The 23,213-nt window shown below is 38.0% G+C and overlaps 2 protein-coding genes and 1 long non-coding RNA gene across 3 annotated transcripts; 2 read left to right on the forward strand and 1 right to left on the reverse strand.

Moving 5' to 3' along the window:
* The first annotated feature begins 7,138 nt into the window (after window positions 1–7,138).
* LOC113014173 (lactose-binding lectin l-2-like) lies at window positions 7,139–8,439 on the forward strand. Its single transcript, XM_026155531.1, has 2 exons — window positions 7,139–7,631; window positions 7,974–8,439. The coding sequence occupies exons 1-2, from the start codon at window positions 7,544–7,546 to the stop codon at window positions 8,405–8,407; spliced, it is 522 nt and encodes a 173-aa protein (XP_026011316.1). The 5' UTR covers window positions 7,139–7,543; the 3' UTR covers window positions 8,408–8,439.
* A 7,775-nt stretch (window positions 8,440–16,214) lies between these two features.
* On the reverse strand, window positions 16,215–17,418 carry LOC113014171 (lactose-binding lectin l-2-like). Its single transcript, XM_026155529.1, has 2 exons — window positions 17,144–17,418; window positions 16,215–16,806 (listed from the first exon to the last, which is right to left on the reverse strand). The coding sequence occupies exons 1-2, from the start codon at window positions 17,229–17,231 to the stop codon at window positions 16,373–16,375; spliced, it is 522 nt and encodes a 173-aa protein (XP_026011314.1). The 5' UTR covers window positions 17,232–17,418; the 3' UTR covers window positions 16,215–16,372.
* Window positions 17,419–17,593: 175 nt separating this feature from the next.
* LOC113014178 (uncharacterized) lies at window positions 17,594–19,961 on the forward strand. The gene is made up of 3 exons (XR_003270933.1): window positions 17,594–17,730; window positions 18,643–18,731; window positions 18,862–19,961. It is a non-coding gene; the product is annotated as an uncharacterized LOC113014178 (long non-coding RNA).
* Window positions 19,962–23,213: the final 3,252 nt, after the last annotated feature.

Here is a 23,213-nt window from a genome sequence, read left to right on the forward strand (position 1 = left end):
AACACAAAAGCACCTGTAGAGGAGTGAAGGACCTGTGGCCACAATCGCTACTGTGGGTGCTCTAATCTGATTTTATCTACATGGAACATCTTTGACTTGTGATACATTAACTCCGCACATGCTGTAGTTATTTAGTTGATGGGGTGCAGCTTTTTTCTTGTTACTGTGATGAGGCAGCACACTTTCCACAGCGATACTCACTCAGACTTTCTCTGTGATCTATAGAGTCTGTGAGTCAAGGTGCACCATTAACAGTGAAGGAAACACTGGACAAGCTGAAGTTTTTTTTGTCCAACTCCTGTTTGACTTTTAAGGCCGACGCCCTTCGCGCACTCTTCTCTATGGTGTTTTTGTGTGAACAGTTACTGATAACACTGCATTGTGTATATGGACCTACACATTTTTCAGTGCCAAAACTCACGTGGAGTCTTGCAGCACAGATTGTTCTATGAGGCTCTTGGTTTGTTTGGGAATCCGTGTCTTTTTGTCACAGAGTTTTATTTCCTGGAATAAGGAAAATCTGACGTCTTAGTTCTCACTGAGATGCTGTTTGACTTCATCGTGACTGAGTTCAGGTTGTGTGTGTGAGATTGTATCGGGCTTCTGTTGAAACAAGGCCCCAGCACAGAGCTATGTTCTTTTTTTATGTTTGTTGTTGTGTTTTATTGTGTTAGACAGATAAAGTATTCCAACTCAAGACATAAATAATAGCTTTGTGCCACAGAATTGTGGTTTAATTCTGTACCCCTTGAAGCGCTTTTTCTAACCTGAGTGGTTTCTGTCATATTTCAGGTCCACTTATAGAACAAAATGACTGAGTGTGCCTCAGAAGTTAGTGAGGGCGGTCTCTGCCTACCTTTAGAAAAACCCAGAAACTAGTCTAATGGTCATAAAACCACATCTTTCTTGATATATGCTGAGGTGTCAGAGGTCATCATTAAGGGTTCAATAAGAGTTAAGAGGAGATTTCGATTAATTCCTACTGACTGAAAATATCACTTCATGCAGAAGTGGTCTCATGTAAACTCTTTGAAAGATAACAAAGGGAGAGACTGAATAATGGAAGCACAATTACAGAGAATTCCTGTATAATAACACGTGCATGGATGGGATATTTAATTTTGGTTCTTCTATAGATTGTTGAACCTTTTAATTGTGGTTCTCCTAAAGAAATCTACTTTGAATCCAATTAGTTCCCAAGTTATGTTGTTGTCTTGTTGATAAAGCCATAAGACGTGAAAAACCCTTATTTAATATTTCCATTAGTAGAATCTGCCGTCTTGTTACACAAACTATCACTCTGCGAAAGAAATTGACTACTGGATGAATCACAGAGGAGTAATGACAGATGATGAGAAATAGAGATTAAGGGAAAAACATACTAGTATTTTCATTGTTTTGTGCCCGATATCTGTTCATGTCTTGCCTGTTTTTTCAGCAATACATTTCTGCTGAGTGGGAGGAAACATCTGTAGGCTTTCTTCCACATTGCCACATGTGTGTTGCATTGTTTTTGATTCTTCTAAGGCAAGACATTAGGATGAAGTGCAATACAGTAGAAATGTTGCCACAAGTGTCCACCATCATCATTTAAACACTTTGACAGCAAAGAGCTGTTTTTTCCACCTCTAGATCAGAACCTTCTTAAAGTTCTTGACACTGTTTTAGTGCCAAAGGCATCGTTGGTTCTTTACAAGAAAGAACTCAAGGATGTGAAGGTGAAGAGTCACGTTAAACATAGTTCTTGTGTTATAAGCTGCTTCTCACTGTGCATTAAAGATTCTTTGAAATATACACTCTAACCCTTTTGTTGTCACTGAGTGTTTTGCAGACACAGCTTTAGTCTGCATTTCATTGCTTTGTATTTATCTCAAGAGTATTGGAGTCGTGTAAAATCCTCGAGTCCAGTCGTGCTTTAGAGAAAGAAAACTGACACGTTCAGAATTAGTTAAAAGTCGGATTGAGCATTCATCTGTATACATCTGATGTTTGCCATCATTTGCTGCACGTTGCTGCACTAAACAAATTTAACCTTCTTATTACTTTAATTTGTTTGGCTTTATTTTTTCTCTTCAAATTTTTAAAGATTCCTTTTTTGGTTGTGGGGAAAGCAAGCTGGTGATTCTTTGCCTGGCTGGAGGTGATGAATGAGAGCCATGATCTGTTTGAATTCAGTGTCACATGAAGGCCTCGTGGTAGTCATTTTTACTATTAACCTGTAAACAAAGCGCACATGCACACACACCTCTGCTCGTTGTGTTGAGAGAGCAGAAGTTATTTATTGTAATATATTGTTTATTTATGTATTTCATAGGTGGAAAAAAATGTCTCTGTTTTTTGTGCCATGTCAGGAACTTTAACAGTGCAGAAGAAGATGTTTGTGGTTTGAAACTGCAAAAGAGGGAAAGTAGAAGGACTTGCTGTCACGTTCTGTGGCCACATGAGGGCAGCAGAGGACCAGATCAGAGATCAGATTTCTTTTGTTGTTGTTGCTTTTTTTTTGTTAGCAGTAAAAACTGTAATAGGGAGGAGACCAACAGAGACTCTATGTAGTGTTACTCGGCCACTGTTATGAGTGTCTAAAGTTACTTTTTTTTTTTAGAACAGTGTTGTTTAAAACCTGTTTGCATGACGAAAAAAACAAAACAAAACCACAATGTTCACAATGCAAGAGAGGACATGTTGAAGGCTTTGTACTATTGTAATATTGTTGATGTGTAAATATATGCCTATGTTTGGTATGTTATTTATCTGTTGTAAATGGGGAAAAAAAAAGAAAGTCAACCACAAAGCAATACGTCTCCCTTTGTCTCCCCTCGACCTTCAGACGGCTGAAGTCACGTCTTTTCTAAAGCTGCGTTTTACTATGTGAAGATTTTACTGAAAAGGAATAAATTATAGGTTTTATGTGACATATCTCCAGGTGTTTGTCTTTTTGTTGGCCGATGTTCGGATACTATGTAGATGTTGACGAGTGAATGTGGTGGCTGATGCGACGACAGTCGTATTAGACTCGGTTCAGTGTAATCTCTGAAGTATGTTTGATTATGTCAAAATCTGACTGACAGTGGAGAAGGGAAGGTCTTTTCTGTCTTATATTCAAATCCTGTGCAGTTACGCCCAAATGAAGTTTAGTTTTTTATTTGGAGAAAGTGCTTTTGGCCAGTGATATTTGACTAACTTTGCACTCACCCTCTCTGGGGTCCATAAAAGAAAGCATCCAGTCACATTTCTCTATAGGATTCTTGGTGACATCCACCTTTTAAATTCCAGCAACACACTTTATCAAAAGTGACGGATTAAAGCCCTAACACGATGACCTTGTCTTCTTGCTGGTTCTGGGTGCTCTATCGACTTCAGATGAACAAGAAGTACATTTATTGTGTGGTAACTGTCCCCAACCCCTGGTACAGCTACAGCTGCTACATGCACAATGCTGTAACTATGACCTGGGCTGATGCAGAGCTGCACTGTGTGTCAGAGGGAACCAACCTTGTGTCCATCCAGTCTGAAGGAACATAATTTTATCCAAACCTTGTGTAAGACCTTAAGTGGTGAAAATGTCTTCACTTGGATCGGACTTGGTGACATTCACAAAGAAGGCAGATGGATGTGGTCTGATGGATCTCAAGTCAGCTTTGAATTATGGGGTCAAGGAAAGGAGACCTGTGCACACATAAACTTTGGCCCAGATGTTATATGGAATGACCTTGAGTGTCCAAAAAACCCCTTTCTTTTGTATGTGCAACTCGCACTACTGGTCGTTAGGAATTTAAAAGAAAAGACATGTCTGATACAACTTACTAATTATGACTGTATAAACTGGTTAAAACACTTTAAGACTGCACAGTAAAGATTCATGTTGTTATGATGTCATGATCAGATGTTTACTTTTGTTTATTTGTTTATTTTTGTTTACACGTGTGGCTCCTTCCATTAGATCATGTGCAGGTGTGTGCAGCTCTCCTCTCTGCTCCAGCTGAAAGCCACCTCGGCCCACTCGCTGCCTCCTCTCACTGTTCTTATTGTTAGGAATAAATATCAGATGCACAATTTGCATTACATTTATTTACATTTATATTGTGATTTACATTGCATGTTAAATATTGTTCAATATTGTGAGTCCTCCTGAACCCATTAAGACATTTCATATTAAACATCCTGACATTCTGATGTTATCTAACTCCTGGGCTTATGTTTTGTTGATTTTATATCCTTGTGATTTGTATCTTGAAAGACAACATAAATTTACTTTACTTGCATATTTGCTTAACATTGCTGTGCTGAGGAGAGACTGAGAACGGTGCCTTCATGGTGAAATGCTGTCTGCTATTTCCACAACTTAAAGCAGCATAGTTTAGTCTTTGATTCCAAGCCTCCCCGCCCCCATCAAATGGTTTTGTTTTTGTCTCTGCTTTGAAACGCCAACAGCCCCCAGAATGGAGCACAAGTTATGCAGAACCTCTGTGGATTAAGTGAATGCAAACTCTAAAAGCAAGATGTCTGACGTTCAACAGACAGTACTGCTGTAGTATTTCCAAAGATGTTGTGTATTTTTCTATCCAGGTATGTATTTTACTATATTAGCAGTAGGAATGTTTCTGGCGATTAATTTCTTAGGGCGTTTTCACACCTGTTTACTCTGGTCTCAATTGGTTGATGAATTTGTAAACTTGTACTTCCCCCCTGGTTAGGTTTGTTTTCAGATACAGAACAATCCAGGTCAACTCCAAGTGGATTTGGGAGGAGTTTTTTGAGGCCATGGAAGAAGACTTTCGGACTGCCTTGAAGCGATTCTGGCAAACACTCAGGCGACCCAGGAGAGGGTAAGCAGCAACCACAGTGAATAGTACAGCTGTCATGCCATGGCAGTTATCCCCGACAGAATTTGTGTCCATGCGTTTAGGCTGAATCTGCCACAATTTGTTCCCCAGTGTTCAAATCATGGAAAAACGTGGTTTGAGAACGTGGTATACTGAGTTTAAATGAATCGAGTTTACACAGACGTGATTATTCTGTTATCAGGCAACAACACTTATCACTTATCTTGGTTGGAATGGAGGCGGAGTCAACTGGATCCCCTCACCTTGTCCAGCAACAAGGAGCGAGCTCCAGACGCAGGGGAAACAGATACCTTTGCACGCCGCCTGCCTGAGTCCTGTGTTTTTGTCCTGCTCCAGACGTCGGGTCTGGTGCACAAGAAAAAAAGTCGTGAATATGCAATCATAGAATGATGCACAAGACCAGACACCAGACAGACAAAATTATTAGCCTTAATATTACACCTTTCTTACAAAACAAGAGTCAAGTTTTTACCTTTTATAACTATACTACTTAAAACTACTAAACTACTTAAAGTTTTGTTAAAGTTCCTTAATGTGGCATTTACATCCTGTGCTTTCACTTTCTGTATGTTTGATTATATAAGCGGGGTCACTTGCAGGTCACCAAATACTGTTCATTATCTGCTGTAAATATCTGGACTCTGTTGTTAGTTCAGGATAGAATAGTTTTATTATAAAAGTCATTCTTGGCAAAATGATATAAAAGTAAACACACATGTACTGTATTGTCACAAGCATTTACTCACCCATCCAAATCATTGAATTCAGGTGTTCCAATCACTTCCATGGCCACAGGTGTATAAAATCAAGCACCTCGGCATGCAGACTGCTTCTACAAACATTTGTGGAAAAAAATATCTCACTCTCAGAAGCTCAGTGAATTCCAGTGTGATACCGTAACAGGATGCAACCCGTGCAACAAGTCCAGTCATCAAGTTATCTTGCTGCCAAATGTTCCACAGTCAGCTATTAGTGGTATTATAAAAAAGTGGACGTGATTGGGAATGACAGCAACTCAGCCACAAAGTGGTAACAGTCCCGGTCTCCCTTCAGGGTTTCCACAGATTCCAAATAATTACCAAACGTTCATGTGAAATAAAGGCTGCTCACCACTCCATATCCACAGGTCCTCCAAGCAAAACCTGAGCACAGGGAGAAGCAGGTTAGACAATGGATTATGGCGCGAAACAAAAACTGCAAATCTCATAATTCAAAAGAGGACATATTGAAGGATTTGTAATGATGTAGTATTATTGATGCCTATACTGTCAGCAGCCAAGATCTATTGCAAACTATCAAAAGATGGATTCAGGGTTACCTGATCCAGCGCTAACTATAAACTTTATCAAAAATGAAAATTTAAGCCTAATTTTAAAAGTAGAGTGGGTGTCTGTCTCCCAAATCCAAACCGGAAGCTGGTTTCACAGAAGAGGGGCCTGCCTCCCTTTCTATTTTATACATCCTAGAAACCACAAGTAAACCAGCAGCCTGACTGCAACATGCTCTCTTGGGGTGATACTACAGTACTATGGTAATAAGCATACAACAATAAAAATGTAAAAAAAACACAAAACTTCACAGTTCAATTTGCTGTGAACTTAATGAGTTTAAAAAAATAAACTGTGGCATGTGTGAAAGCTTGTGCAAATGTTTAGATAAAATCTCAGAATTCTGTAAGTTCCTTAATGTGGTATTTGACAACTATTTAAGACTTGTAGCTAATAAATCTCATGGCTTTTGCCAGCTAGAATGACATCTTTTGCTTTTGCTTTCTGTGGAGTTATGTGTGCAGGTCCAAATACTATTCATCCTTATCTGATGAAATAAGATAATTTCATCAGATAAGTCGAGGTGGTTATCTGTAAATACCAGGACTTTGTTCTTAGTCTATTTTTATGTTTTGTTTTTTAGTTTATGATAGACTGCTTTTATTGTATCATGAAAGTTCTAGTAACTTTAGCATGTATTTTTGATGGTCAGTGTGAGCAGCTAGGGAAATGGCCTGACTGAGATATGAAAATGTGTGTGTGTGTGTGTGTGTGTGTGTGTGTGTGTGTGTGTGTGTGTGTGTGTGTGTGTGTGTGTGTGTGTGTGTTGCCCTCACCGTTGTCAGTGTCTGCATTTGGGTCCTCATGTTGTAATTCTTCATAGAAACTAAAAAGCATAATGACATAATAGTGCTGACATTTAAACCAAAGTGAGAAAACAGCACATTTATTAATAAATATGTCTTAATAGTTTGTTATTTTCTTATTTACTTTAAATTGTCCTGCCAAAATGAAAGAGATGATCCTTCTGTGTGGAAGGACTTTGTTCTCTTTATGTTAGATTAACTCATCTGTTTTACTTTACTGTTTCCTTTTGTAGCTCTCACCTGTCCTGTTTAATTGTTCATGACCTTGATAAGGCTTTTTACCATGCAATAAATATATAACTACATAAAATAAAGAGTCACATTCTCCTGAATGTGCCAAGAGGAAATGACTGTTCAACAGTTAAACAATCATGAATTTCTTTGGAATTTGATTTTTTCAGGCTTATATTTAATGTTATTGTTTATGGTGGAGAGTTTTGGTCTATTTGACCAATGATATCACACCAGCAGTAAAAACACCCACTCAGGCAGCTATAAAAGAAACCATCCTGTACAAAGAAGCTGCAGCAGCTCCTCATCATACTGTGAGACTTAAAGCTTCAACATGATCTTGCTCCTCTTCTTGTTTGGTCTGGCTCTGGGTGCTCCTTCTGAGTCTCCCTCTGATGACAATGAAGTGAAGCAACAACCTGGTAACCGTCTCATTTTCTAGCTCTTATTTTCCCTTATTTACTTTTACCTTTATTTGTGGTTATTATGTTAGCAAAAGATCATTTTATGTGGATATTTGTTATCTCATGCTCCTCTTCTTTGGAACTGTGAATGAGGGAAAAGCTTTTGCTGAATGCATTTGACCAGTGGCATTATTTCAACTGTGCAGCCATGATTCTCTGCAGCGCTTAAATTAAAGCAGTTACTTGTTTCAATACCAGCAGAGCATTTTCACCTCTGTTTCTGTGACTCTGAGAAAAAAAATCTCTTTTTCTCAACTTTTTAACAGTTTCATCCAGCCCTGAATTCTGTTTTCCTTTCAGGTGAACGGAAATTTAAACTGCAACGTGGAGCCTGTCCCATGTTCTGGTGGAGCTTCAATGACCGCTGCTACAAATATGTCGCCACCCGCATGACCTGGGCTGATGCAGAGGTCTACTGTTTGTCACAGGGAGCCAACCTGGTGTCCATCCGCAATACAGAGGAACAGAGTTTTGTGAAAAACCTGATCCAGAACTTTGACCACGCAGAGGGACTCACCTGGATTGGACTCAGTGACAAACATAAAGAAGGCACCTGGATGTGGTCCGATGGTTGTCCACTGCGTTTTGTCTACTGGAGTCCAGCACAACCAGATAATGAGGGAGGAAATGAACACTGTGTTCACACCAATGTAGTATCAGATAAGAAATGGAATGACTACACGTGTGCTACCAATTTACCTTATGTTTGTGCAACACGCATTACCTGTCCTTAGAAGCACTGAACCTTCTGTTCCTGCTAGTACAATGCTACAATAAAGATGTGAATGCACACTGTAATCTGTCTTTTGTGTGTCTGTGCAAAAGTCATTAAATTTCACTCACCTTGATTTTCATGAATACAGAATCATCCACTGGTAGCTCTGATGGTGGATCACAGGGAATATTTACTCATTGTTTTAATCTCACAGCCAGTGTTGGGGACTAACGGAATACATGTACCGCCGTTACACATTTAAAATACAAAATATGAGTAACTGTATTCCGCTACAGTTACCGTTTATATGGGTTGGTACTTTACTTTGTTGAAATAAATGGATTACATAGCGGTCTTTTCCTGTTTCATATGTTAGGCTATGCCCTCTCTATTTTTGGTAATTCCACGCTGGTGTAAAACCAGACAAAACACACATTAAGAGGTAGTAATACCTGTGTCTCAATCTAACGGTCCACGTCACCCCTATTTGCAGCCCATATAATGACGCGAAGAAGTGTTTTAAAAAATTATTCAAAAAATTATTTAATAAGAAGGCAACAGGCAGAGTGTTACAGGCATCGCCCTAAAGAATGTAGCCTCACGGGCAGTGTAGTTCGTGCTGCAGGGAGAATGGACTGCCATACCTGTTATGTGTCTGTGAGCGCCAGGAGGGAGAAAAAGGAGAGTTGAAAAGTATGAGTTGTCACCGACCAGAAACGGGAGCTGGAAGCATGTAAATATAATAATAACCACTGCAGCCAAAAACAGTGCCTGATGAGCCCAGTTGTAAGTAAGCTATTAAGACTGTACACTGTGTTCGTGTTTTTCTCCCAAACAATAAGTTCTGTTGGAGCAGCCTTTCAACGGCTCTCTCTGTCTCTCGCTAGAAAAGTTGACCCAGACAACAAAGTAAAGCTAGTTTTCAGCTACCAGTGTTGGGACTAGAGATGGCACGATACCACTTTTTTATGTCCGATACCGATACCGATATCATAAATTTGGATATCTGCCGATACCGATATGAATCCGATATAGTGTGTTTTAATCAACAAAACTGTTTTTTAAATATTTTGCTGCATTTTGTATAAGTTCATACTCAAGTTTAAAACAACAACTACACTAAAGCTATTCTGTTATACCTGTATGCAAAAAAAAATATTTCATAGTACAGCAATACTGATCAATCTAATAAACTTAAACCTACACCATCCTCCCTATTCTGGTATTTTAAAGAGTACTTAGCATAAATATTAAGCAACCTAACTAATAGGGTTCCAACTCCCAGCAACAACAAAAATAAATAAATAAAAAATAGGGAACCACCCCTCACCCTCCACCTCATGATGCTTAATCGACGTAATCAACCTTAATTTGATGCAGTGTGAAAAAAAAATGCACAGAAATCAATTATTTTTCAAGAAATATTAAATAGATTCAACATCTTTCTTCAACAAAATTGCAGACTGCACAGATGGTGCCTTCCCAAAGGAAAAAGTACTATAGCTTACTAGGGTATATATATTAGACTTAATAGTCACTATATACATTAATTGACTTCTATACATTTTGCATCAAATTAAAACTTTGGGTGTCAGATAATTATTTATTAAAAGCTAGACATTTTAAATGAGAATAAGAAAGAAAAGTGTGTCTTTGTGCCCCATTTTCCCTGTTCATGCCTTATCGGCCCCCCTGGCTAAACTTTGCTAGATCCGCCCCTGCACAGTTACCAGCGTCAGCTACGTAGAAAAAGATCCTCGAGTAGAAAGTAATATTAAATAAATTCTAACAACAGCTGATCAAGCTTAAACGTGCTGCTGTTGTTTAGCCGCTGGTTTCCTCTTTCTGGTGCAACGTGGGCCAAAAGCAAACAAGAGACACGGACTCGCGACAGAAAAGCCGATCAGCTGATCATTAAGCAGTTTCATGATTGAAGTAGCAGCAAGAAGAGGCAGTCGCTTGTTAAGCTTAACGCAGGAATGCTTTAGAAACATTCAGAGATGGACTTACACACTTGCTTTACTTCTCTCGGGATAACTTTGTCGGAGATGAAATGCCGGGTTGCTAGCGAAGCTCCACATGCTATCCAGACCACTGACAGGTCCCGCATGCCACAGCCGCTCTATCACGTGATGCATACTGCTCCGACGTGCTAACGTTCTGAGGTGAGTTATGGTGTGTTGCAAGTTTTGTGAGGTGCTTTCGTGATATTTAATGGATCGGATTACATTTTTTATTTTTCTCCGATATCCGATCCAGTAATTTAGGTCAGTATCGGACCGATACCGATACATAATATCAGATCGGTCCATCTGTAGTTGGGACTAACGCGTTATTAAGTAACGCGTTACAGTAACTACGTTATTATTGTGGTAACGAGCACGGTAACTAGTTATTATGCCAAAACCAGGAACGCGTTACTCGTTACTGGGATTTAGATAGGCTCGTTATTCGTTACTTCGTGTGGTGGCTATCGCGGAGCTTCCACAGATTCAATAACATTAGCAAGTGGTGGAAGCCAGCAGGTGGAGGATGGAAAAGGGAGGCAAGAGGAGAGACCCGAAGCAGCCGCCGGTCTGAGTATCAGGTGAACTGAACTTCAGGTAAGAAGTTATGACCTGCAGTGTATCTGAGTCACATATAAACCAAGTTTAGGTGGAGTTTATTTTCGTTATGCTGACTTTTTCGTACTGAGTACTAGCTAGCATGACGGGGTTTCTATACAGCTGGGTGGGTGCTATGTTACTGATGTTGAACTTTATATTGTTCATAGGTTAATTATTAGAGTTTCCAACCGTCCCGTAAAAAACAGAATCGTCTCGTATTCAGAGAAAATATTACGGGTTTCGTATTGAGGTGAAAAGGAACATTTTGTCCCGGACTTCAGCTACAATGAAAAAGACACAACGCTGGAGTTATTCTGTGTTTACGCTGCACAGCTGCCTCTTCTTCTCTCATTCTCTCCCCCTCCCTCTCCTGTTTCTACTTCAATCATGAAACTGATCAATGATCAGCTGATCGGCTTTTCTCTCTTGTTTGTTTATCGTCCACTTTGCGCCAGAAAGAGGAAACCAGCGGATGTCGCGCTAAACAACAGCAGCACGTTTAAGCTTAATCAGCTGTTGTTAGAATTTATTTAATATTAATTTCTAGTATCAGCTGATGTTTGCTGGAGCCACAGCTGTAAAGCTGCTGGTCATGATATGGTTTGGTTATCCTGGTGAGAGGGAAACATGAAGATGAAACCAGGAGATGTCCTTACTGAATCATCAGAGCTGAACAGGTGATGGAGAAACAGGTTGACCTTTTAGGTGACATGAACGAGTTGAAGGGAAGTTATGAACTGTTTCTGAGAGACAAATAACACCAGGATCCTTTTTTTTACTTAGCTGACAGCTGGTAACTGTGCAGGGGCGGGTCTAGCAAAGTGTTGCCAGGGGGCCAGGTAGGACATTAACAGGGAAAGGTGGGCACAAAGAAATACTTTTCTTTCTTATTCTCATTTAAAATGTCTCGCTTTTAAAAAAATAATTATCTGAGTCTTACAACAAACGATTGATAGATTGATGCATATATACCATCAGAACAGTGTACATCACTGTCACAACAGCGTTTGTTTTCATTCAAAGGCTTTATGATTTTTCCTATAATGGTGGGCCAGTTTCTAGTCAAAATGCCCGGGACGATTTTTTTTTTTTGTCCCAGTCCAGCCCTGTAAGCAGCTCATCTGCAGTCTGGTGTTACCTACATCTTCCTATTCGGAAGGCAGAATTTCCGAGTTCTGAGTACAATCGAAAGCACCACGACTGCAGTTTTTGTGTTGGATGTAAAAAGCAGGCTAGAATCATGTGGCGGTCAACGACGGTCCAGGCGTGGGATTTGTCTTGTGGAAATGTGCACATTATTTTTTTCCTTTCTATTGGTAGGTGGCACAGTGCACTTGTGGCAAGTAAGCAAGCTAGAAGACTGGCAAACTTGCTGGGTATCCAGTTACGGAAGCAACACATTAACAAGAGAATTCTGAGTAAAACCAAAGTTACTTTCCCTAGTAACTAGTTACTCTGAAAGTAATGAGTAACTTGAAGTAACTGAGTTACTTTTGATAGAAGTAACTAGTAATGTAACTAAGTTACTAATTTAAAGTAACTTACCCAACACTGTCAGCTACGAGCGCGACACAGAACCCGACTATTAGCCAGAGGTCCCTTTACTACGGTTCAGTGCCGCAGACTTGTTTTATATACGTGCAGAATAGTTTTTTTTACAAGATCGCTGCAAAAAGTGCAGCCTTACCTAATGTCCACCCTACTGTTACTCATTTTATATTAAGATTTAAAAATCTAGTTGGTGTTGGTATGGCGAGTAGCCTTTAGTAATAGTAATAAATCACACAGCAATAGTACATTCATGTAGTTGTAAAAAGCATCCAAAGTATTCAGAATACGTTACTCTCGTTGAGTAACGTGACAAAATACGTTACAAACTACATTTTGGGGCATGTATTCTGTAATCTGTAGTGGAATACATTTTAAAAGTAACCCAACACTGCTCACAACTAACGTTAATATATTTTTAAATGACCTACAGCAGACCAGACGAAGTTTGCATGAACATGCTTTTCAGCATCACCTTTATTAACTGCTTTTCTTCCACACGTGGCTGCAGCTCTGCAGCTGCCAGCCACTCACATCATCATCAACAACAACAGCAGACAGAGCACAGATTTTAAGCCGGCGAAGCGTGATTGCAGATGCCGTGCAGGTGCTTCCATCATCCCTGCAGCGCCACCACAGACCACACCCTGCCACAATATTGAAGCAGGAGTAAAAAACACCCAACATCTATACTGAACTTTTTTTGTTTAATTGTTTTGCTGAAAAAGCCTTTTTAAAATAAAATACAATCAAATAAATTACCAAAGAAACCAGCTCCTGGTACAGCTACAGCGACCGCTGCTATATGCACAATGCCATAGCTATGACCTGGGCTGATGCAGAGCCACACCGTGTGTCAGAGGGAACCAACCTTGTGTCAATCCCACAGTCTTGGAGAGGCATAATTTTATCAAAACCTTGAGTAAGACCTGAAAGTGGTTAAAATGTCTTCACCAGGATCGGACTCAGTGACATCATCATCATCATCATTGTTTATTTATATAGCACTTTAGAAACACACAAGGCTGACCAAAGTGCTGAACAATAGAAACATAATAGATACCATAAGAATAATAAATACGATAAAATAATAAACATAGCGAAAACAATAAAATACAAGTCAGTCAACCACTGAGTCAAAAGCCAGTGAATAAAAATGCGTTTTCAATCTGGATTTAAAAACCAGAACTGATGTCGATTGCCTAATGTGAAGAGGAAGATTATTCCAAAGCTTAGGACATTCACAAAGAAGGCAGATGGATGTGGTCTGATGTGGGTCTCAAATCAGCTCTGAATTTTGGGGTTAAGGAGAGCCAAACAACGCTGAAGGAAAGGAGAACTGTGCACGTGGAATGAGCTTGAGTGTTCAAAAACAATTTCCTTTTTATGTGCAACTCGCACTGTTTGTCGTTAGGAATTTAGAAGAAAAGATGTCTGATATAACTTACTAACTATGAACTATATACTATATATAAACTGGTTAAAGCACATTAAGACTGCACAGTAAAGATTCATGTTGTTATGATATCATGATCCATGATCAGATGTCATTTTTGTTTACATGTGTGGCTCCTTCCATTAGAGCAGGTGTGTGCAGCTCTCTCCTCTCTGCTCCAGCTGAAAGCCACCTCGGCCCTCGCGCTGCCTCCTCTCAAAGTTCTTATTATTAGGAATGTAAGAAATTTCAATTTTTATAGGTAACTGGAAAAATACCTTTGACTTTCCTCTGTGAAGCACAGAAAAAATTTAGATTCGATAGACTTGGAGGAAAGGTCATTTGAAGATTGAAGTGCTAATATTTAACACCCACGAATACTGAGTCTGTTTGATGGTATTGTTGTCGTGTCTTGACTTGCAACACCCTTTTGAATATCAGATGCACGATTTACATTGCGTAATATGTTAGATATTGTTCAATATTGTAAATCTTCCTTGACCCATTAAGACATTTCATTCTGATGTCATCTAACTCCTGGGCTTATGTTGTGTTGATTTTATATCAGGTGAAGCACTTTGTGATTTGTATCTTGAAAAACAATAAATAAATTTATTTTACTTGCATATTTGCTTAACATTGCTGTGCTGAGGACTGAGAACAGTGCCTTTATGGTGAAATGCTGTCCGCTATTTCCACAACTTAAAGCTGCATAGTTTAGTCTTTGATTCCAAGCCTCCCCCACCCCATCAAATAGTAAACTGCACTTTGTTCACTGCTGTGATGCAATACAACATATTTACGCAGTAAAACAAACACAGCTTTCTGGAACATGTTGAAATTTAACAAATGTCAAAAGAACAAGGAAAAGTCCTATTGTTAGTTATGTGAGATTTTTGTGGAAATATTGGTGTATGGGTGAGTTCAAAGGGGTTTTGTTGTTTTCTCAACAGCCCCCAGAATGGATATATCTGTATGCCGAACAGTTAGTTTGCTAACTGGTGACTTGTCTGTAGCAGCATTTTAGCTTGGATTGAAATCAATAATTAGCTAAATGTTAAACAGTAAATTAAAATTACATCAAAAGCATGTAGTCTCTGAGGAGACCCTGAGGAGTAATTACAATTTATATCCTGTTAATCTGATCATCCTGTGCTCTAAACACATTCTTACTTCAAACTGGGAAGTATAAATGACAACAAAGAGTAAGTGTGTTTTTAGAAGTGAGTGATTTCATGCACAGATGATAACTGTGTGCTCCTTTTTATTTTTATGTGCAGCTCTTTATCATAACTCTACAGCAGATCTAACAGAACTCAGCTGGAACATCTGAAAAAGTGCATTTTAATGCAAACGTTAGAAACATGTGCACTTGGAGTGTTTAGACTTCAAACATCAACATTAATACAAATCCATTATTTATAAAAAGGCTTCAGCATGTAACAAAAACACAACTGCTCTGCTTTGAACAGAGTGAGCAGAGACATGTGCTTCGCTGGTGTTTCCATCTTGTACACGTAACACCTATAATTATACCTTCAGTTACACTCAATACATCTTTTTCCTATGACTGTCTCACTCAGGTGAAAATTAAAGTAAACAAATTGTGAAAACGTGAGATAGAAAATAACATGGAATCAAATCTGCTCTGGTTCTGAGTGAATTATGTACTTTAAATGCATTTATTGTGTGTGTAATACAGCTCCTACTTTACATGTAAAACACAAAAGGGAAATTCAGTAATTGGCCTCCAATTAGTTATTAATTATTATTACATTAGTTATTAATTTAATTGATAACATTTTGGAAAGAATAATAAGAGTAATATAATATTACAACTAAGTAGCAGCCGCCATTGTTCGAAACTGGAATTGGCTGGGCTGCGCTCTGAATTCTGGGATATGGTGGGCCATGAAGGACACACCTGACCTATCCTTCAAATTTGGGGAAATAAAGGCCGCATTTATTGGCCGCATTTGGAGCAGCCTTTAAATTGGGACAACCGTGACAGAAGCCACATCTCTTATTTAGACTGGCTGAAGTCTTTGGTGCTTTCTGGTTAGAGTCACTGCATAAATACTTTATTGTTAGTTTGATTGTATTTTATTTTAAAACAACTTTATCACCAAAACAATGACAAAGAAAATTTAGCACCGATGTTCAATGTTTCTTTCCTCCTTCCTCATTATATTAACATTAGCTGTGAGATTAAAACAATGAGTAAATATTCCCTGTGATCCACCATCAGAGCTACCAGTGGATGATTCTGTATTCATGAAAATCAAGGTGAGTGAAATTTAATGACTTTTGCACAGACACACAAAAGACAGGTTACAGTGTGCATTCACATCTTTATTGTAGCATTGTACTAGCAGGAACAGAAGGTTCAGTGCTTCTAAGGACAGGTAATGCGTGTTGCACAAACATAAGGTAAATTGGTAGCACACGTGTAGTCATTCCATTTCTTATCTGATACTACATTGGTGTGAACACAGTGTTCATTTCCTCCCTGATTATTAGGTTGTGCTGGACTCCAGTAGACAAAACGCAGTGGACAACCATCGGCCCACATCCAGGTGCCTTCTTTATGTTTGTCACTGAGTCCAATCCAGGTGAGTCCCTCTGCGTGGTCAAAGTTCTGGATCAGGTTTTTCACAAAACTCTGTTCCTCTGTACTGTGGATGGACACCAGGTTGGCTCCCTGTGACAAACAGTAGACCTCTGCATCAGCCCAGGTCATGTGGGTGGCGACATATTTGTAGCAGCGGTTGTTGAAGCTCCACCAGAACATGGGACAGGCTCCACGTTGCAGTTTAAATTTCCGTTCACCTGAAAGGAAAACAGAATTCAGGGCTGGATGAAACTGTTAAAAAGTTGAAGAGATTTTTTTTCTCAGAGTCACAGAAACAGAGGTGAAAATGCTCTGCTGGTATTGAAACAAGTAACTGCTTTAATTTAAGCGCTGCAGAGAATCATGGCTGCACAGTTGAAATAATGCCACTGGTCAAATGCATTCAGCAAAAGCTTTTCCCTCATTCATAGTTCCAAAGAAGAGGAGCATGAGATAACAAATATCCACATAAAATGATCTTTTGCTAACATAATAACCACAAATAAAGGTAAAAGTAAATAAGGGAAAATAAGAGCTAGAAAATGAGACGGTTACCAGGTTGTTGCTTCACTTCATTGTCATCAGAGGGAGACTCAGAAGGAGCACCCAGAGCCAGACCAAACAAGAAGAGGAGCAAGATCATGTTGAAGCTTTAAGTCTCACAGTATGATGAGGAGCTGCTGCAGCTTCTTTGTACAGGATGGTTTCTTTTATAGCTGCCTGAGTGGGTGTTTTTACTGCTGGTGTGATATCATTGGTCAAATAGACCAAAACTCTCCACCATAAACAATAACATTACACTCTAAGAAATGACACACTGATGTTGGTAGCATTATGTAAATGCTTCATGTTAAAACTAATGCCACCAATTGATTTTTAACTTTAAACACAAGTATGTTGTTTTGAATTTAATTAACAACATAATATTTCAATACAACAAAATGCAGTAAATTAAATCCAACGTAAAAAGTTCATTTAAAATGAAGAGCACTTTAATTTAAAGAGGATTGTCCTAATAGGCTCTCCGTACTTCTGAGTTTGCACATGTGCAGTGTGGAAGTTTGATCATCCGCCATTTTCAACTGAGACTTGCATATGCTTAGCATCCTGGATAGAATCCATCGCCATCTGAGGATTATTTGGTAAGTACAACAATTTAAGGATGACAAATTTGATTAATGTATACTAACTGATACACATCTGACACTTTCGGGAATACTTTTGCATTTTTTTTTAAACAAATGATGCCTGGCAAATTTTTTAACACTCTAGCTTGTATATCTCTCTCACATGTTAGAAGTATGAAAACATTTAACAAATATTGTTGAACCTGCTTCGGTGTAATTTTCCAAAATCTTTTGCAATTCTTGTTAAGATGAGACTTGCCTACTAAGACCGACAGTTTTAAAATTACTCCCAACATCTACCGCACCTGCTCCCTGACATCAGTAATGACCACTGGGAGCGCCAGCGATCCTGTAGTTTGAAGAATGAAATGAATGTGTAGTGTATTTTAGAAATGTGCATCAATTAAGTTGCTACATTGTTTGAAAGAATTCGACTCCATGTTGATTTCTGGTTTAGTGTCAGAAATCTTCACTGAAGAAGCTTCACTTTTCTTTCCAAGCTCCTTAGACTACGATGACCTGGATGACTGTGAACCTTCACAGACTTATTGTTATCCACAAAATGTCATGATAGGATTTTAAGTCCATATTGCCCAGTTCTAATCTTCTATTTAATTTTAATATTTTTAGGGGCACAATTATTAAATATATTGTTGAACAATCTAGAATTGATTAAAGCAAAAATGAAAGCTTTCACGTAATGTCAAAATTGAAAAGCTTCAATTTTTGGGTTCATATATTTGTTAATCTGACACAGAGGAGTCAGTGCCTTACCAATCATGAACCTCACTGCACATCACTGATGTGAGTTATGAAACATTGCTTAATCATCTGCTATGTGTTAATATTTTTGACTTTGTTTTGTAAAGAGGTTGAAAGGAACCAAAATAGGAAACTTCTCTCATATTGAGTTCTTATCTCCACCAGAATCCCAGCGTTGATGTTCGACGGGAATGCATTCTGAAAGCTGTGTCTACTTAAATGAAAAGCCAGATGACCTGTTCAAGGAATTCTTGGTAAGTTAAAAAAGGAAAACGATCAGTTATTTTCCTTTTTTAAATTTGGGATTGGAAATGGAAGGTGGACTTACTTGTCCATATGTATATGTACGCAATTAACTTATCTTTTTTTAATTTTTATTTAAAGGATGTGGATCTTGGTGCAAGCAGAGAAACGGAGCAGCTGACTTTGGGAGTCTATGTTGTCAGACATGAGAGCAAACTCTGCAGATACACCTGAGGACATTGGTGTCATCATAGAAGGATGCACTGTGCTGCAAGCTCTTAGTGATGTGGCAAAGGGTTGTGCCCTCCTGCTTGGACTAATCTATAGTCTAAATCTGAGGTACCCAAAGCACCTGAAATACACATTTGAATTTCTTCAGAAGGTGCTGATGGAGTTGGATGGGAACAACCTATCCATGAAGGTGCAGGTTCTGAAAAACAAACTGCTTGAGTGAAACAGCCTGCAGTGAACTATAGAGGACACTGAACTTTAAGGTTCTCGAACCCTTCTCCTTGCACTTCATAAACTGTTCAGTTTGAATTGCCACAAGAACTTCTGCAAGGCCTTTCACTTTTCTGCGTTCTTTGTTCTTGAACCTTTACCAACATCCAACTACACTGAAAAAGACTGCTCCTAACTTTGGACTTCAGTTTAAGTTTTGAAGCAAAGGTTATTTTTCTAAATATGGACAAAAATGACACAAAAGTAATTTCTACCTGCTGTTTGCAGGGCTGTATTGTGGGCTTTTCATTGTAGCCCAATCAAGTTTAAATTAAGTCATGTTAATGTTAAAAATGTTGGAATCACAAGTTTCCAGTTTTAATCATTTCAGTTTAACATGACATTCTGTATCTTGTCTTCCTGCACCTAAAATGCACTTGAATATATGTAAAGATTGTTTGGGGAAAAAGATCTAGAAGCATTTGAATTGCTCAAAGTGTGCTTCAACAAGTTTTACACAAAGTGTTATTAAAGTTAGGTTAACTGAATAAACTTGTGTTCGATTTATTTAATTTACAAACTTAAATAGAGTAAGTTGCAATTCTGTTAAAGTGATTTAATCCTATAGTTTCAGTAGAGCGTGTTTTGGGTGAGTAGATTTATCAGATTTACTTAAAATTTCTTGTTCAAATTAAATGTATCATACATTTTATATTTCACTAACCCAGTTGTGTGGAACCGGTTGACATAACTGGGTGGAGTAAATACAACATGTTATTTCTCAAAGTAAGTACAGCTTGTTTTGGTTGAGTAGGTTTTATTTAGTCTTCTCAATTTAAATCAACAAGGTTAGTTATATCAACATTATGATATTCAGCTAATACAACATGATTCTTTTGATTTGCATTTAATTATCCAAATCTTATCAGATGTACTTAAAATTTCTTGTTCAAATTAAATATATCATACATTTTATATTTCACTAACCCAGTTGTGTGGAACCGGTTGACATAACTGGGTGGAGTAAATACAACATTTTATTTCTTAGAGTGTAAATATAAGCCTGAAAAAATCAAATTCCAAAGAAATTCATGATTGTTTAACTGTTGAACAGTCATTTCCTCTTGGCACATTCAGGAGAATGTGACTCTTTATTTTATGTAGTTATATATTTATTGCATGGTAAAAAGCCTTATCAAGGTCATGAACAATTAAACAGGACAGGTGAGAGCTACGAAAGGAAAAGTAAAACAGATGAGTTAATCTAACATAAAGAGAACAAAGTCCTTCCACACAGAAGGATCATCTCTTTCATTTTGGCAGGACAAATAAGTAAATAAACTATTAAGACATTAAAACTTGTTTATTAGTAAATGTGTTTGTTTTTTGTTGGCTTGCATATTTTTCATTCTTTTATGTTCATAGTTTGAGCACCCTAGATTATTACGATTTATTTCTTTTCTTTTAAAATTAACTTCTTTGTAACTCAACTGAGGAAAATTTGTTCTCTTTTCTGCTTGCTGTCCTCGGTTTTAGGGCTTCTCCACTACTAATTATTACGTTGCCAAACTTAGTTTTTCTTCCTTATCATGTGATCCGGTCATTTATCTTATCCATTTTTTCTCACTGTGCTTTAATTAAATATCAGCATTATTCTGTCATTATGCTTTTCAGTCTCTGTGAAGAATTACAACATGAGGACCCAAATGCAGACACCGAGCAAGAATGAGCGACAAAACAAGAGGCCTTATTATGGCTGATTTATAAAAACATACAAAACTTAGCAGACAGAAAGCACCAGAATCCAAAGTAGGCGGGTAATACACACACACACACACACACACACACACACACACACACACACACACACACACACACACACACAGCTGAGAAAACAGGTAAAACTGATCAGTAAGACAGAAGAACATAAAACTAAATAAAACTAAAATATATGTCTCAGGGGTTCTAAAGGGTGGTTGCTAGTTTCATTTACAAGAGATACTAAACAAATGCTTTCATATAGCGCACATGGGCACACTGGCTGTGACAGTCTCACTTGGTCACGTGGCAATAATAAAAAATAATCCCAGAACTTAAAACTTGTTAAACTCTGGCACTTTCACATGTTAGCGCTTTCTTTGTCTGAGCAATTTTTGCTTTATCATGTCATTAAAACATATTATCAACAAGATGATAATGAAAATGGTACCAGGAAATCAAACTTTGTGAGCGTTTCTGTAAACAAAGATAAAAAAAAACAACCTTTCAACTGTTTTTTTATAACAGTGAACACAAAACACAATGAACTGTGGCAGGCCTGTTTGGGGTCATTAAAATCCAAGACTATATTCACAGGTGTAAAATTTATAGACTTTATGTTGGGATTTTCTTCTTTATTTTTCTTTGTCGGAGCAATTGTCCCTTTATCATGTCATTAAAACATCTTATCAACATTATGATAATCAAAATGATACCAGGAAATCAGACTTTGTGAGAAAAAAAACCCCCTCAACTCTATGCTCACTGTTATAAAGAAGAAAATAAAAAAAGAAACAAAAAAAAAAGAAATTGTAGCAGGCCTGCTTGGAGTCATTATTCATCATTCAGGTAAGAAGTTATGACCTACAGTAATTCACATTAGCTCAAGGACAGTACATAGAGAGTGTCATGGAATTGAGCAGCTGCAATCAGGTGTAAAGTTTGGTGGAGGGAGGATTATGGTGTGGGGTTGTTTTTTAGGAGCTAAGCTTGGCCCCTTAGTTCCAGTGAAAGGAACTTTTAATGCTTCAGCATACCAAGATATTTTGGACAATTTCATGTTTCCAACTTTGTGTGAACTGTTTGGGAACAGCCTCTTCTTGTTCCAATATGACTTTGTACCGCTGCACAAAGAAAGGCCCATAAAGGCACTGATGAGCAAATTTGTTGAAGAATTTATTTGGCCTGCACAAACTCCTGACCTCAATCAGACAGAATACCTTTGGGATGAATTAGAGCAGAGACTGTAAGTCGGGCTTTTATTATATTAAACCCTTTAGCTTAAGAATGGGATGTCATATGTGTAAGACAAGCAAATATTTTGGGGTATTTAGTGAATGAATCAATCAATAATAGAAGGTCTTCTTAGAGTCACTAAAGACCTCTGTCTATCCAAACCACTGGGAGGTTATTAAAGGACAAAAATGCACTTCTAAATATCCTTTCTCACTGTCAGAAATGCAATTAAAAAACTGTTATATTTTAGGGCAGGAAGGGAAATACACTGTAAATATCCCAAATGATACAACATAAAAGAATCTGAAAATCCCAACATAAATGTTTTTTTTATAACAGTGAGTGTAGACTTTAGAGGAGTTTTTTAATCGTTGTTTACAGAAACACAGAGTTTGATTTCCTGGTATAATTTTTATTATCTTCTTGTTGATAAGATGTTTTAATGACATGATAAAGTGGCAATTGCTCAGACAAAGAAAGCGCTAACATGTGAAAGTGCCAGAGTTTAACAAGTTTTAAGTTCTGGGATTATTTTTTATTATTGCCACGTGACCAAGTGAGACTGTCACAGCCAGTGTGCCCATGTGCGCTATATGAAAGCATTTGTTTAGTATCTCTTGTAAATGAAACTAGCAACCACCCTTTAGAACCCCTGAGACATATATTTTAGTTTTATTTAGTTTTATGTTCTTCTGTCTTACTGATCAGTTTTACCTGTTTTCTCAGCTGTGTGTGTGTGTGTGTGTGTGTGTGTGTGTGTGTATTACCCGCCTACTTTGGATTCTGGTGCTTTCTGTCTGCTAAGTTTTGTATGTTTTTATAAATCAGCCATAATAAGGCCTCTTGTTTTGTCGCTCATTCTTGCTCGGTGTCTGCATTTGGGTCCTCATGTTGTAATTCTTCACAGAGACTGAAAAGCATAATGACAGAATAATGCTGATATTTAATTAAAGCACAGTGAGAAAAAATGGATAAGATAAATGACCGGATCACATGATAAGGAAGAAAAACTAAGTTTGGCAATGTAATAATTAGTAGCGGAGAAGCCCTAAAACCGA

The sequence above is a fragment of the Astatotilapia calliptera genome, chromosome 22, assembly GCF_900246225.1.
Source record: "Astatotilapia calliptera chromosome 22, fAstCal1.2, whole genome shotgun sequence".
In the NCBI taxonomy this organism is placed as follows: Eukaryota; Metazoa; Chordata; class Actinopteri; order Cichliformes; family Cichlidae; genus Astatotilapia; species Astatotilapia calliptera.